Consider the following 16,325-nt stretch of genomic DNA (forward strand, 5'->3'; position numbering starts at 1 on the left):
TGTGAAGATGCTGGAGGAAACAGGTACAAAAGTATCTATATCCACAGTAAAACAAGTCCTATATCAACAAAACATGAAAGGATGCTCAGCAAGGAAGAAGCCACTGCTCCAAAACCGCCATAAAAAATCCAGACTATGGTTTTCAACTGCAAATGGAGACAAAGATTTTAATTTTTGGAGAAATGTCCTCTGGTCTGATGAAACGAAAATAGAACTGTTTGGCCAGAATGACCATTGTTATGTTTGGAGGAAAAAGGGGGAGGCTTGCAAGCCGAAGAACACCATCCCATCCGTGAAGCATGGGGGTGGCAGCATCATGTTGTGGGGGTGCTTTGCTGCAGGAGGGACTGGTGCACTTCACAAAATAGATGGCATCATGAGGCAGTAAAATTATGTGGATATATTGAAGCAACATCTCAAGACATCAGTCTTAAAGCTTGGTCGCAAATGCGTCTTCCAAATGGACAATGACCCCAAGCATACTTCCAAAGATGTGGCAAAATGGCTTAAGGACAACAAAGTCAAGGTATTGGAGTGGCCATCACAAAGCCCTGACCTCAATCCCATAGAAAATGTGTGGGCAGAACTGAAGAAGCGTGTGTGAGCAAGGAAGCCTATAAACCTGACTCAGTTACAACAGCTCTGTCAGGAGGAATGGGCCAAAATTCACCCAACTTATTGTGGGAAGCTTGTGGACGGCTACCCGAAACGTTTGATCCAAGTTAAACAATTTAAAGGCAACGCTACCAAATACTAATTGAGTGTACGTAAACTTCTGACCCACTGGGAATGTGATGAAAGAAATAAAAGCTGAAATAAATCACTTTACTATTATTCTGACATTTCACATTCTCCAAATAAAGCGGTGATCCAAACTGACCTAAGACAGGGAATTGTTACTGCGATTAAATGTCAGGAATTGTGAAAAAACTGAGTTTAAATGTATTTGGCTAAGGTATATGCAAACTTCAACTATAGGTAGATAAAGAGAGAGGTAGGTAGAGAAGAGAGATCTGGGTGCAGATATAAACGGGGGTAAGGAGTTAAGTCAGCTGAGGTCGAGGGTCGATGAGGTTACACAAACTGTCACAGCTGGATTTGAGGATGACCTGGTTCCTCTGAGCGTGACTGACAGTGTAAACATACAGAGAAAAAAAACACAGCAAAAAAATCTGCCTCCCTGGAAAGGCAAGCACGCACACGCACCTTCCCCAGCCTCCCTAAACAAACACACAGCTGGCAGCCCAACCTTGTGCCACAGAGATCTCCGTCCCAGAAAACGTTTTTCATTCACTTTGCTTTTATTCACATTTCAGATCTGCTAATGACATCACTGTCCATACATTCCACTGTGTGCCCCAGTATGACCCGGGTGTCTCATCCCAGCAGGCAGATATAGATTAAAACCATCAGCGATCATAATAATAAAAGCAGCATCCTGTTAAGAAAAGCCTTAGGGTGACAGAGCTGATCATCATCTCCCATATTGGTGTAGTATATTTACCTGAACGTAACCATCATGATCAATTTTAAAAAGGAACTACCTCATGATAAATAAATAACATCATCATCATATCATCATCGTCATCAAAATTATAATCCACACTCACTATAAAATATAGGGTACAAACTTAGAAGTAACAAAAGTGACTCAAGCTTTTTGAGAAAATAAACGGATTGCTAGGTGTGTGTGTGGTCATCCATAACCATCCTTGAACCCACCCCCCTCCCCAAATGGCTGCTGTGCCATTGTTCATGTAGTTGTGTACTACAGTTTCCCCTTGCATTACTTGATGTAGATCCAGAAAAACTAGGTTTGCCTAGACTGGCATTGTCCTTTAATGGGTCCTTTAAACACAGCAGGGAAGATATTGTATGGTACCAGTGGACTCCAGGCCCATGGAACTCTAAATGGACACATTTGAGCCCTGTAGAAATGTCCTGTGTCTGTCTGCTGATTGGACTGACATGGTAGGAGACCTTGAGTATAGTGTACCCAGTAGCAGTGATCTGAGTTCAAAAGCCTCCTGGGATAGTTTGTGTGCTTTCTAGGCGCAATTCTCACTCCAACCAGCAGGTAGCCTCCTAAAACCACCACTTATTGCCATACTTAAAAGTGACTGTGGACCATACCATTCTGTCAAATAGGGTCTTCATTGGAGGAGAGCTACAGCCATCAATCATTAAAAAAGTCCAAAATGGGTCAAAACCCCGATACTCCAGTATCCATCCTCTCGTCTAAAATCTGAACTCAAGTGTCCATCCATTAATCGCAGAGCTACAGCCCACAGTGTAAACATTCTGCTTCCGTTGTCTGCCCGCATTCATTCAACCCCCCTCTCGTTCTTCCATTACACTTAGTTCATCATGGTTTCTGTCCGGATGGTCCCAGTTGGTGGTGTGCGGTACTGGTCTGGTCATTGGTACGGGTCTGGTCAGGCGGTACTGGTGTGGGCATTGGTACGGGTCTGGTCAGGCGGTACGGTTCTGGTCATTGGTACTGAAGGTAATTTTTGAGAGACTGTGGTAAGGGCAGGGTCTCTATCTCCTGGAGGCGCTCTCGACCCAACGCGACCCGGGCGGCCCGACGACACAGGTCCATCAGGGGGAGGGGCTCCGCTGTAACCAGGAAGAGAAGAGGAAAGGTTAGTTGCTGGTTTTTACAAGGTAAAAAGTTAGCAAAATACAGATGTAACTTTTCAATGTGTGTGACAAGGGAAGAGGATCTCCGACAGTGAGTGTGTGGTTGGTTTTGTGTTCCCTTGCACATGTGGATCACAACAGTGCATGCGACTGCATCTGTGTTAATGTGTACGTGTTTGAATATGCACAAAAGAGAGCGTGCTAGCGTTGTTGTAATTCCCCTCCTCTCCCACCCACTCCACAGCTGATGCTCCCCTCTAAATATTTAATATCACCTTTAGTGCTCCGTTTCACAGCCTGGTAGAGTGACACTATCGTCTCCCATCTGCCTATACCCGTTTCCCATAAAGACATGACCAACATCTACAGTAGAAACAAGTCTCTCCGACCACGTTCAAATGAAATCAAATTGTATTTGTCACATGCGCCGAATACAACAGGTGTATGTATACCTTACAGTGAAGTACTTACTTACAAGCCCTTAACCAACAATGCAGTTTTTAAAAAATACCAAAAAAAAGATTCAGAGATAAGAATAACAAATAATTAAAGAACAGCAGCAAATCACAATAGCGGGGCTTTATACAGGGGTACCGGTACAGAGTCAATGTTAGGGGGCTTTATACAGGGGTACCGGTAGAGAGTCAATGTTAGGGGGCTTTATACAGGGGTACCGGTAGAGAGTCAATGTTAGGGGGCTTTATACAGGGGTACCGGTAGAGAGTCAATGTTAGGGGGCTTTATACAGGGGTACCGGTACAGAGTCAATGTTAGGGGGCTTTATACAGGGGTACCGGTAGAGAGTCAATGTTAGGGGGCTTTATACAGGGGTACCGGTAGAGAGTCAATGGTAGGGGGCTTTATACAGGGGTACCGGTACAGAGTCAATGTTAGGGGGCTTTATACAGGGGTACCGGTACAGAGTCAATGTTAGGGGGCTTTATACAGGGGGTACCGGTAGAGAGTCAATGTTAGGGGGCTTTATACAGGGGTACCGGTACAGAGTCAATGTTAGGGGGCTTTATACAGGGGTACCGGTACAGAGTCAATGTTAGGGGGCACCGGTTAGTCCAGGTAACTGAGATAAAATGTACATGTAGGCAGAGTTATTAAGGTGACTATGCATAGATAATAACAGAGAGTAGCAGCAGCGTGAGAGGGGTGCGGGTGCAATAGTCTGGGTAGGCATTTGATTAGGTGTTCAGGAGTCTTATGGCTTGAGGGTAGAAGCTGTTTAGAAGCCTCTTAGACCTAGACTTGGCGCTCTGGTACCGCTTGCCGTGCGGTAGCAGAGAGAACAGTCTATGACTAGCGTGGCTGGAGTCTTTGACCATTTTTAAGACCTTCCTCTGACACCGCCTGGTATAGAGGTCCTGGATGGCAGGAAGCTTGGCCCCGGTGACGTACTGGGACTACCCTCTGTTGTGCTTTACGCTCGGAGGCCGAGCAGTTGCCATACCAGGCAGTGATGCAACCCGTCAGGATGCTCTCGATGGTGCAGCTGTAAAACCTTTTGAGGATCTGAGGACCCATGCCAAAAAATGCCAGTCTCCTGAGGGGGAATAGGTTTTGTTGTGCCCTCTCCATGACTGCTTGGACCATGGTTGTTTGTTGGTGATGTAGACGCCAAGGTACTTGATGCTCTCAACCTGCTCCCCTACAGCCCCGTCGATGAGAATGGGGGGCGTGCTCAGTACTCCTTTCCTGTAGTCCACAACCATCTCCTTTTTCTTGATCACGTTGAGGGAGAGATTGTTGTCCTTATACCACACAGTCAGGTCTCTGACCTCCTCCCTATAGGCTGTCTCATCGTTATCGGTGATCAGGCCTACCACTGTTGTGTCATCAGAAAACTTAATGATGGTGTTGGAGTCGTGCCTGGCAATGCAATCATGAGTGAACAGGGAGTACAGGAGGGGACTGAGCATGCACCCCTGAGGGGCTCCCGTGTTGACGATTAGCATGGAGAATGTGTTGTTACCTACCCTTACCACCTGGGAGCGGACCGTCAGGAAGTCCAGGATCCAGTTGCAGAGGGAGGTGTTTAGTCCCAGGGTCCTTAGCTTAGTGATGAGCTTTGATGGCACTACGGTGTTGAACACTGGGCTGAGGTCAATGAACAGCATTCTCACATGTGTTCCTTTTGTCCAGGTGGGAAAGGGCAGTGTGGTGTGCAATATAGATTGCATCATCTGTGGATCTGTTGGTGCGGTATGCAAATTGGAGTGGGTTTAGGGTTTCTAGGATAATGGTGTTGATGTGAGCCATGACCAGCCTTTCAAAGCATTTCATGGCTACAGACGTGAGTGCTATGGGTTGGTAGTTATTTAGGCAGGTTACCTTAGTGTTGTTGGCACAGGGACTATGGTGGTCTGCTTGAAACATGTTGGTATCACAGAAAAAGTCAGCGCATGCTCGGAGTACACGTCCTGGTAATCAGTCTGGCCCTGCGGCCTTGTGAATGTTGACCTGTTTAAAGGTCTTACTCACATCGGTTGCGTAGTGTGTGATCACACAGTCTTCTGGAACAGCTGATGCTCTCATGCATGTTTCAGGTGTTACTTGTCTCGAAGCGAGCATAGAAGTTACTTAGCTCGTCTGGTAGGCTCATGTAACTGGGCAGCTCTCGGCTGTGCATCCCTTCATAGTCTGTAATAGTTTGCAAGCCCTGCCACATCCGACGAGTGTCAGAGCCGGTATAGTACGATTCGATCTTGGTCCTGTATTGACACTTTGCCTGTTTGATGGTTTGTTGGAGGGCATAGAGGAATTTCTTATAAGCTTCCGGGTTAGAGTCCCGCTCCTTGAAAGCGGAAGCTCTACCCTTTAGCTCAGTGTGGATGTTGCCTGTAATCCATGGCTTCTGGTTGGGGTATGTACATACAGTCACTGTGGGGACGACATAGTCGATGCACTTATTGATAAAGCCCGTGACTGATGTGGTGTATTCCTCAATGTCATCGGAAGAATCCCGGAACATACTCCAGTCTGTGATAGCAAAGCAGTCCTGTAGCTTAGCATCTGCTTCATCTGACCTCTTTTATAGACCCGAGTCACTTGTGCTTCTTGCTTACATTTTTGCTTGTAAGCAGGAATCAGGAGGATAGAATTATGGTCAGATTTGCCAAATGGAGGGTGAGGAAGAGCTTTTTTTAATTAATTTTTTATTTCACCTTTATTTAACCAGGTAGGCTAGTTGAGAACACCTTTATTTAACCAGGTAGGCTAGTTGAGAACAAGTTATCATTTGCAACTGCGACCTGGCCAAGATAAAGCATAGCAGTGCAAGATAAAGCACTGCTATGCTTTATCTTGGCCAGGTCGCAGTTGCAAATGAGAACTTGTTCTCAACTAGCCTACCTGGTTAAATAAAGGTGTTCTCAACTAGCCTACCTGGTTAAATAAACACAGAGTTACACATGGAGTAAACAATTAACAAGTCAATAACACAGTAGAAAATAAGGGGAGTCTATATACATTGTGTGCAAAAGGCATGAGGAGATAGGCGAATAATTAAAATTTTGCAGATTAACACAGGAGTGATAAATGATCAGATGGTCATGTACAGGTAGAGATATTGGTGTGCAAAAGAGCAGAAAAGTAAATAAATAAAAACAGTATGGGGATGAGGTAGGTAAAAATGGGTGGGCTATTTACCGATAGACTATGTACAGCTGCAGCGATCGGTTAGCTGCTCAGATAGCAGATGTTTGAAGTTGGTGAGGGAGATAAAAGTCTTCAACTTCAGCGATTTTTGCAATTCGTTCCAGTCACAGGCAGCAGAGAACTGGAACGAAAGGCGGCCAAATGAGGTGTTGGCTTTAGGGATGATCAGTGAGATACACCTGCTGGAGCGCGTGCTACGGATGGGTGTTGCCATCGTGACCAGTGAACTGAGATAAGGCGGAGCTTTACCTAGCATGGACTTGTAGATGACCTGGAGCCATTGGGTCTGGCGACGAATATGTAGCGAGGGCCAGCCGACTAGAGCATATATGTCGCAGTGGTGGGTGGTATAAGGTGCTTTAGTGACAAAACGGATCGCACTGTGATAAACTGCATCCAGTTTGCTGAGTAGAGTGTTGGAAGCAATTTTGTAGATGACATCGCCGAAGTCGAGGATCGGTAGGATAGTCCGTTTTACTAGGGTAAGTTTGGCGGCATGAGTGAAGGAGGCTTTGTTGCGGAATGGAAAGCCGACTCTTGACTTGATTTTCGATTGGAGATGTTTGATATGAGTCTGGAAGGAGAGTTTACAGTCTAGCCAAACACCTAGGTACTTATAGATGTCCACATATTCAAGGTCGGAACCATCCAGGGTGGTGATGCTGGTCAGGCGTGCGGGTGCAGGCAGCGAACGGTTGAAAAGCATGCATTTGGTTTTACTAGCGTTTAAGAGCAGTTGGAGGCCACAGAAGGAGTGTTGTATGGCATTGAAGCTCGTTTGGAGGTTAGATAGCACAGTGTCCAAGGACGGGACGGAAGTATATAGAATGGTGTCGTCTGCGTAGAGGTGGATCAGGGAATCGCCCGCAGCAAGAGCAACATCATTGATATATACAGAGAAAAGAGTCGGCCCGAGGATTCAACCCTGTGGCACCCCCAAAGAGACTGCCTGAGGACCGGACAGCATGCCCTCCGCTTAGTACACGTCTCTGTGTATGGAGTAAAGGTGGTCTAGAAATCCCCCCCTCTGGCTGCACATTTAACATGCTGATAGAATTTAGGTAAAACTGATTTAAGTTTCCCTGCATTAAAGTCGCCGGTCACTAGGAGCGCCGCCTCGATGTGCGTTTTCCTGTTTGCTTATGACAGTATACAGCTCATTCAGTGCGGTCTTAGTGCCAGCATCGGTGTGTGGTGGTATGTAAAGACAGCTACAAAAAATACAAATGAAAACTCTCTAGGTAGATAGAGTATTTCATAATAAGCTGTAGACCACACTACCTCAGGCAGGCAAAACCTCTTGACTTCCTTAGACATCGAGCAACAGCTTTTGTTTACATATATACTTAGGCCCCGCCCCGTGTCTTACCAGAGGCTGCCGTTCTATCCTGCTGATAGAGTGTATAAACCACCAGCTGTTGTTTACATATATACATAGGCCCCGCCCCGTGTCTTACCAGAGGCTGCCGTTCTATCCTGCTGATAGAGTGTATAAACCACCAGCTGTTGTTTACATATATACATAGGCCCCGCCCCATGTCTTACCAGAGGCTGCCGTTCTATCCTGCTGATAGAGTGTATAAACCACCAGCTGTATGTTCTGAATGTCGTCGTTCAGCCACGACTTGGTGAATCATAAGATATTATAGTTTTTAATGGCCCGTTGGTAGGATATACATGCTTTCAGTTTGTCCCATTTATTTTCCAGCTATTGAACGTTAGCTAGCAAGACGGAAGGCAAAGGCAGATTAGCCACTCGTCGACTGATCCGCCATCTTAGAACTTTACTGGTGTCCTTTCACTCTTGGCTATCATTATAGGAGAAAAGTTGGGTGGCATCCCAATACTCTTCAATGTCTTTACCAGTCTTCTTTCCCTCTGGAGTCTGGAAAACTAGTATGTGAAAATAATGGATGTTATCATACCGGTAGGGTGAAGGAGGAGACAAGGGCAGGTAGCTATTACCTAATGAAAATGTATATTTGTTGACATCTTATTAGTAGAGTGGAGCCACCTTTGGAGAAACTAATTGCAAATGCCAATCTAAAAAGGACAGAGTTAATTTTCGCAGTTCTGTTTGGCTCGTCTCCTGCAGGTCTTGTTGAAAGGTAGTGGTGCTAGTGAATTATGAGACCCTTTCATATAGGGCTGCCAACTTGGACTGAAATCAAAATCAGGGAGATTGCGGGAGTCGATTAACATTGATCACATTGCATGTATTCATATTAGTCATGCATTAGAAAAATATCCCAGAATAGCTTTACTGTTTGTACTCATCCTGCTCTAGTTTAGGCTAATTATTCGGGACTCTATGCCAAACCAGAAGGGCTGGTAATGGCTACACTGCTTTTGCTGGGTATTGTATTGGGACAGCAACCTTGTAATCTAACTAACAGAAATGACATGTTTTATTTCACCCTTGCCATGAGCTTGTTAGCTCATACTGCTCTCTGATTCACCCATTAGCTCATATTCTAAACCTTTGATTGGCTTAATTGCATCACACGGCTGGGTGGATGGGAGGGGCATGTCCTTGCCCACAAAACTCTGTGACCCTCGCCATCACTGAGAGAGAGAGAGAGAGAGAGAACGAACTCATGAGGAGTCTATTGCAGTGATGCCCGCAGTAAGATTACATCCCACTGTTGCAAATATTTCCACAAATATTTGTATATATATTTTATAGCTATTTTCAAATATAATCTAATTTTGGGCTTGGTTGTGATCAATTTGCAGTGTACTAATTATTATAATTATGTTCAGCCCCCCGTGACAAAAATCATCCCGCAGCTGAATCTAGTTGCCTACCCCTGTACTAAGTGAATGCAACAAATTTCACGTCTGTCTCAGAGTTGACCAAAATGATGAATTCCCAAATTGACTCAAGTCAAGGGAAATGTCAGTTATAACATTGACGTAACCTTTCCTAACATTAGCGCCCATCACAACAGAGTGCCCATCACAACAACACACAGAGCACCCAAGACAACAGAGCGCCCATCACAACAGAGCGCTCATTGGAACTCTATTGGGGGGATGCGACACCATTCTTCCACAAGCAGTCTCCCATAAGTGTTCAATTGGTTTTAAATCTGGTGACTGAGACACACGAACACACCCTTTAACCCCTATGCTCCTTTGAGAACCCTGTTTCAAAGTTCTCACTCAATTAGTATTTGGTAGCATTGCCTTAAAATTGTTTAACTTGGGTCAAACGCTTCAGGTAGCCTTCCACAAGCTTCCCACAATAAGTTGGGTGAATTTTGGCCCATTCCTCCTCACAGAGCTGGTATAACTGAGTCAGGTTTGTAGGCCTCCTTGCTCGCACACGCTTTTTCAGTTCTGCCCACAAATTTTCTATGGGATTGAAGTCAGGGCTTTGTGATACCTTGACTGTGATGTCCTTAAGCCTTTTTGCCACAACTTTGGTAGTATGCTTGGGGTCATTGTTCATTTGCAAGACTCATTTGCGACCAAGCTTTAACTTCCTGACTGATGTCTTGAGATGTTGCTTCAATATATTCACCAAATTTTCCCTCCTCATGATGCCATCTATTTTGTGAAGTGCACCAGTCCCTCGTGCAGCAAAGCACCCCCACAACATGATGCTGCCACCCCCATGCTTCACGGTAGGGATGGTGTTCTTCGGCTTGCAAGCATCCCCCTTTTCCTCCAAACATAACAATGGTCATTATGGCCATACAGTTCTATTTTTGTTTCATCAGACCAGAGGACATTTCTCCAAAAAGTAAAATCGTTGTCCCCATGTGCAGTTGCAAACCGTAGTCTGGCTTTTTTATGGAGGTTTTGGAGCAGTGGCTTCTTCCTTGCTGAGCGGCCTTTCAGGTTAGGTCAATATAGGACTCATTTTACTGTGGATGTAGATACTTTGTACCTGTTTCCTCCAGAATCTTCACAAGGTCCTTTGCTGTTGTTCTGGGTTTGATTTGCACTTTTCGCACCAAAGTACGTCCATCTCTAGGAGACAGAACGCGTCTCCTTCCAGTATGATGGCTGCGTGGTGTTTATACTTGCGTACTATTGTTTGTACAGATGAGCGTGGTACATTCAGGCATTTGGAAATTGCTCCCAAGGATGAACCAGACTTGTGGAGGTCTACAAATGTTTTTGTGAGGGCTTGCCTGATTTCTTTAGATTTTCCCATGATGTCAAGCAAAGGGGCAATGAGTTTGAAGGTAGGCCTTGAAATACATCCACAGGTACACTTCCAATTGACTCAAATTATGTAAATTAGCCTATTAGAAGCTTCTAAAGATATGACATCATTTTCTGTAATTTTTCAAGCTGTTTAAACTGACCCACTGGAATTGTGATACAGTGAAATAATGACTTGTGTCATGCACACAGTAGATGTCCTAACCGACTTGGCAAAACTATAGTTTGTTAACAAGACATTTGTGGAGTGGTTGAAAAATGAGTTTTAATGACTCCAACCTAAGTGTATGTAAACTTCTCACTTCAACTGTACATGACCCTAAGCATGATGATGTTAACTGCTTAACTCTGGAACCACACCTGTGTGGAAGCACCTGCTTTCAATATACCTTGTATCCCTCATTTACTCAAGTGTTTCTTTGATTTTGTCTGTTAACTATCAAATAATAGAAAGCAAATGCATGACATTATAGTGGACTAGATGGGTTCAACCAACATGAATATTCTAGTGATTAGAGGACACACAATATCAATTACAATGGGTGAGTAAAGCACCACATTACACACGGTCACACGCACACCAAGGTTATTATAGTTGACCAAAACTGAAACTAAATTAAAAACTAAAATTGGTGAAAAACTATTTAGTAAGATAAACTTTGGAAAAGCAAAAATGAGGGAATGGGGGTTACCTAGTCAATTGTACAACTGAATGCATTCAACTGAAATGTGTCCACATTCCACATTTAACCCAACCCCTCTGAATCAGAGAGGTGCAGGGGGCTGTGTTAATCGACATCTGCGCCCGGAGAACAGTGGGTTAACTGCCCTGCTCAGGGTCAGAACGACAGCTTGGGGATTTGATCCAGTGGCCCAACGCTCTAACCAACAGGCTACCTGCCGCTGTAGTAAAACTGCTGTCTTTAACAGCAAAACTAACAACAACAAAATAAAAACCATCATAAATGTTGTTTAGTTTAACTTTTTTCCCCACTGTAAACTTGGGCAAAAATCTAATGGGGTTTTCAAGGTTTTTTTTCTAATGGGGTTTTCGAGCTTCTGAATCTGGAAGTGTTTCATATAGGCCTAGCTTGTGCATCACTATAACTAGCTATCAGTTGCCAAAAGGGAAGAAATCTAAGGGCGAGCGTGGAGCATGACGGTGAACCAAAGGTGTGAACAATGGCGTCATCAAACCCAACATCAGCAGTGGTTGGTCGCAAATGGCAAAGCCCCATATGGGATTCTTTTAAGTACATCGCTGAAAAGGACAAAAGCAATTGTCAGAAGATGCGTGGAACAGAGATCAATACCAAAAAACAAAAACACAACCTCAAAGTTCATCTAACAGCACCTACAAAGAATGTCAGGATGAAAGCCTGTAAAGCCTGTAAAGCCTGTAAAGCCTGTAAAGCCTGTAAAGCCTGTAAAGCCTGTAAAGCCTGTAAAAAGCCTGTAAAGCCTGTAAAGCCTGTAAAGCCTGTAAAGCCTGTAAAGCCTGTAAAGCCTGTAAAGCCTGTAAAGCCTGTAAAAAGCCTATAAAGCCTGTAAAGCCTGTAAAGCCTGTAAAGCCTGTAAAGCCTGTAAAAAGCCTATAAAAAGCCTATAAAAAACCAAGGTCCTCATTATCTTGGCTAGATTTAGACAACAGAATAACGTCGGATGCTAAAGTGGCTTTGCTGCTGCCCCCAGGTACTGAGTGTTGTGTGTCTACACGTTTTACTATACTTGTGAGTACCTCACAACAATAGTAAACCAACATTTTGCCATTCTTCTCTATTTTAGGCTTAGGGGTTAGGTTTAGGTGCAGAATTAGGGTTAGAATTAGGGATTAGGTTAAGGAGTTAAGGTTAGGTTGTTGGTCCCCAAAAAGTCATCAAGTATAGTAAGACATAGCTCTGTGTGTGTGTGTGTGTGTGTGTGTGTGTGTGTGTGTGTGTGTGTGTGTGTGTGTGTGTGTGTGTGTGTGTGTGTGTGTGTGTGTGTGTGTGTGTGTGTCTCTTGGAGAGAATTAAAGTGAGAGCAGAAAGTTGAATGTGCTTGTGAAAGCACACCAGCAGCCTTACTCAGCTAAGACAAAAAGATAGACAAAGAAACGTTTGACTCGACACTCATTGAACGCCTTTTTTAAGGAACACTGAGGCACTTTCTAAAACCTGCCTACTAAGTCTATACAGTATACCACTAGTCAAAAACACTGGCCATGAAAATATAGTGTGTGCGGGCTTCTGCTCAAGAACAGCACTTCCACTCCAGATTCAGCTGAAAAAGGTGTTTGAATGGTGTATTGGAACACAGTTTCTCGATGTTGTCCTCAGGGTAGCACTGTAGAGAGCAATCAGTTTTCAAATGGTACAGTAGACCTAACATTTGTCAAGACCCTAGACAATGGAGGCTACTCTGTAGGCTACTCTGTAGGGTATAAAGACTGGTATTTTCCTACATCTTCCAAACCTTAAAAGCATTTCAGACGCACTGCAACAGTGTGGGCAAGACCATTCTATTTTCGTTAGAGGATCTGAATAGTTCTCCATGTCCTTGGTTTGGCACTTTGATCTTATTGTCTTTCAGCTGTAATTTCTTCTGAAAATTGAACACAAATTGGACCAGTGTGAAAATCAGGATCTATACATCCTAAGATGTTCCATATTGTTCCCTTGCAAAAGTATTCAGACCGCTTAGATTTCTTCACATTTGATTGTGTTACAAAGTGGGATAGAAATGGATTTGGATGTGACTTTTTTGTCAACAATCTATACAAAATATTCTCATGTCAAAGTAGACAAAAATATTGATAAATAAAACACTCATAACTAAAATATAGTCGTTGCATAAGTATTCTGCCTCTTTTCTTTAGGCAAGCCTAAATGAGTTCAGGAGTAAAATTGGCTTGACACTCACTCTGTGTAAATAATAGGGCATGACGTGATTGTTTAAGGACTCTGTCCCCCATACATACAACATCTGTAAGGTGTTTCTTACATGTATTGACTCAGATAGCTGAATACTTATGCAACAACTATATTTTAGTTATATATACTACCTTAAGCGCCTATTGACAGTAGTAAGGCCTATCTTCTAGCTGGGAGTCTTACTCTAAAAGTCAAAACACAAAAATATATATCATTTTTCTTCCCATTTGACATAGGAGTATTGTGTGTAGATCACAAACAAATTCCATCAATAATAATCCCACTTTGTAACACAATAACAGTTGGATATATCCAAGGGGTCTGAATACCATTGCAAGGCACTGTATCCTTATCACGTACACAAGGCTTGGTGTCAGGGGTGGTCGGTGTTCCCCTTCCTCCTCTGAGGGGCCTCCATTGCTTGGTGTGTGGTTTAAGCCCTGGTCTTACCTGAAGCGATGAGGTTTAGCAAAGGACAGATTAACATGCTACAATGTCACTGTACCCTAGAACTTGGTTGACAGTCTGCTTCCTTGTCTTGTTAAGGCAGCAGTGCACAACTCTTCCATGGGCCACAGTCCTGCTGGTTTCATTTCTCCCTGGAACGTATATGACTGTTATTGTTTGGCTAGAGCGTCTACCGACTTGGTCACTCAGGTATAACAGAAAAGGATAAAAACTAGCAGACACTGCGGCCCTTGAGGACCGTCCGGAGCCGTGGACCACCATTCCACAGTCAACAATGGAGCATTGTTAAAGGAAGTCTTCAGCCAGTTATTGAGGCTAATTGTTCTCCAGAGTAAAGTCTTCCAAACTTCCAAATACTCCGGGCAGACTGTTCAGAGAGAGTGCAGACCTTTAGACAGTAGACTTCACTCCATCTGTTTGAGGGATGCACTCGTTCCTGCGTCTGACAGACTTCATCTATGACATCCACTGTCTGGCCCATTAGCTGGGGAAAAAAATATAATTTGTTCTTCTGCAGTTCTTCTGCAAAATAACTATTTGAGGGAGGGGGAAGGATTGGATTGTTTGGCTTCATCATTATAATTATTGCTTGAGCAATTCCTGGAGCCTGATTGACAAACCGAGGGACTGAACATATCAAAGTGGTCCCTTTCGGAGTGAATCCAATTAATTGGAGCTCTTTAGTGCTCTGTAACCTGGAGACTTTTCTAAAGCAGCACCCATCTCGGGAGCTTAGGGAAGACAGAGTCACCAGTAGAACTAAGAACTCTCCTTGGTGTAGCACTGGATGGTTCTAGAACTCTCCTTGGTGTAGCACTGGATGGTTCTAGAACTCTCCTTGGTGTAGCACTGGATGGTTCTAGAACTCTCCTTGGTGTAGCACTGGATGGTTCTAGAACTCTCCTTGTTGGAGCACTGGATGATTCTAGAATGCTCCTTGGTGGAGCACTGGATGGTTCTAGAACGCTCCTTGGTGGAGCACTGGATGGTTCTAGAACGCTCCTTGGTGGAGCACTGGATGGTTCTAGAACGCTCCTTGGTGGAGCACTGGATAGTTCTAGAACAATCCTTGGTGGAGCACTGGATGGTTCTAGAACGCTCCTTGGTGGAGCACTGGATGGTTCTAGAACGCTCCTTGGTGGAGCACTGGATAGTTCTAGAACAATCCTTGGTGGAGCACTGGATGGTTCTAGAACGCTCCTTGGTGGAGCACTGGATGGTTCTAGAACGCTCCTTGGTGGAGCACTGGATGGTTCTAGAACGCTCCTTGGTGGAGCACTGGATGGTTCTAGAACGCTCCTTGGTGGAGCACTGGATGTTATAGAACAGCTATGAGAGAGAAGGTTCCAGAATAATAATTTTTTAAAGGGAGATACTCTAAACTAAGAATTTGAGATCAAATCAATCAAAGTATTTCTTAAAACTCCCTGAGTTTTGTAATCTGAGTGATGAAGTCCTGAGTGATTATTAGTGTAGCTAGTCTTTGATTAATGAAAGGATGGATCATAGAATTCATCAAAAGGACAAACTCATTAGACAACTTAAGATCAAATTAAGGGGTGGGAGAACTGCACAAGTGCTGGGCGGATTCAAAGTTGTAGAAACTAACTTTCTATCTGTGCCCCCAAATGTTTGGATATACACTGAGTGTACAAAACAATAGGAACACCTTCCTAATATTGAGCTGTACCCCCCCCCCCCCCCACACACACACACACTTTGTCGGGGCATGGACACTTCAAGGTGTCCTTAGCGTTCCACAGGGATGCTGGCCCATGTTGACTCCAACAAACTCCCGCAGTTGTGTCAAATTGGCTGGACGTCCTTTGGGTGGTGGACCATTCTTGATACACAAAAAACCCAGCAGCGTTGCAGCTCTTGACACTCTCAAACCGGTGCACCTGGCACCTACTACCATACCCCGTTCAAAGGCACTTAAATCTTTTTTCTAGCCCATTGACCCTCTGATTGGCACACAAACAATCCATCTCAATTGTTTCAAGGTTTAAAAATCCTTCTTTAACCGTCTCCTCCCCTTAATCTACACTGATTAAAGTGGATTTAAGAAGTGACATCAATAAGGGATCATAGCTTTCACCTGGTCAGTCTGTCATAGAAAGAGCAGGTGTTCCTAATGTTTTGTACACTCAGTGTACTGGTAAAGGTACCAGGTTGTTAGCTGGTAGGGCTGAGCGATTAACCAACTTTTCTGTTATTTTTAAAAAATTTTCAGGGCCCAATGGGCAGTTTCTCTAGAGATAAATCAGGACAAGTCTGAACTGTACAATGTAGTAGGGGGGTTGTAGTTTCCAACAGGCCAATATTCTACAAACAATACATGACCAAAAGTATGTGGATACCTGCTTTTCGAACATCTCCTTCCAAAATCATGGGCATTAATATGGAGTTGGTCCCCCCTTTGCTGCTATAACAGCCTCCACTCTTCTGAGAAGGCTTTCC

General features: G+C 44.1%; 1 protein-coding gene across 2 annotated transcripts in view; it reads right to left on the bottom strand.

Moving 5' to 3' along the window:
• Positions 1-1,278: 1,278 nt before the first annotated feature.
• The window catches only part of LOC109872269 (SPRY domain-containing SOCS box protein 4-like), a 119,756-nt gene continuing 104,709 nt past the window's right edge, over positions 1,279-16,325 (bottom strand). For both annotated transcript variants that reach the window (XM_020463448.2, XM_031807138.1), the window contains one exon: positions 1,279-2,619. In XM_020463448.2, the coding sequence (XP_020319037.1) occupies positions 2,492-2,619 (128 nt within the window). In that variant the 3' untranslated portion in view covers positions 1,279-2,491. The remainder of the gene's footprint in view (positions 2,620-16,325) is intronic.

The sequence above is a fragment of the Oncorhynchus kisutch genome, linkage group LG27 (genome assembly GCF_002021735.2).
Source record: "Oncorhynchus kisutch isolate 150728-3 linkage group LG27, Okis_V2, whole genome shotgun sequence".
Lineage (NCBI taxonomy): Eukaryota > Metazoa > Chordata > Actinopteri > Salmoniformes > Salmonidae > Oncorhynchus > Oncorhynchus kisutch.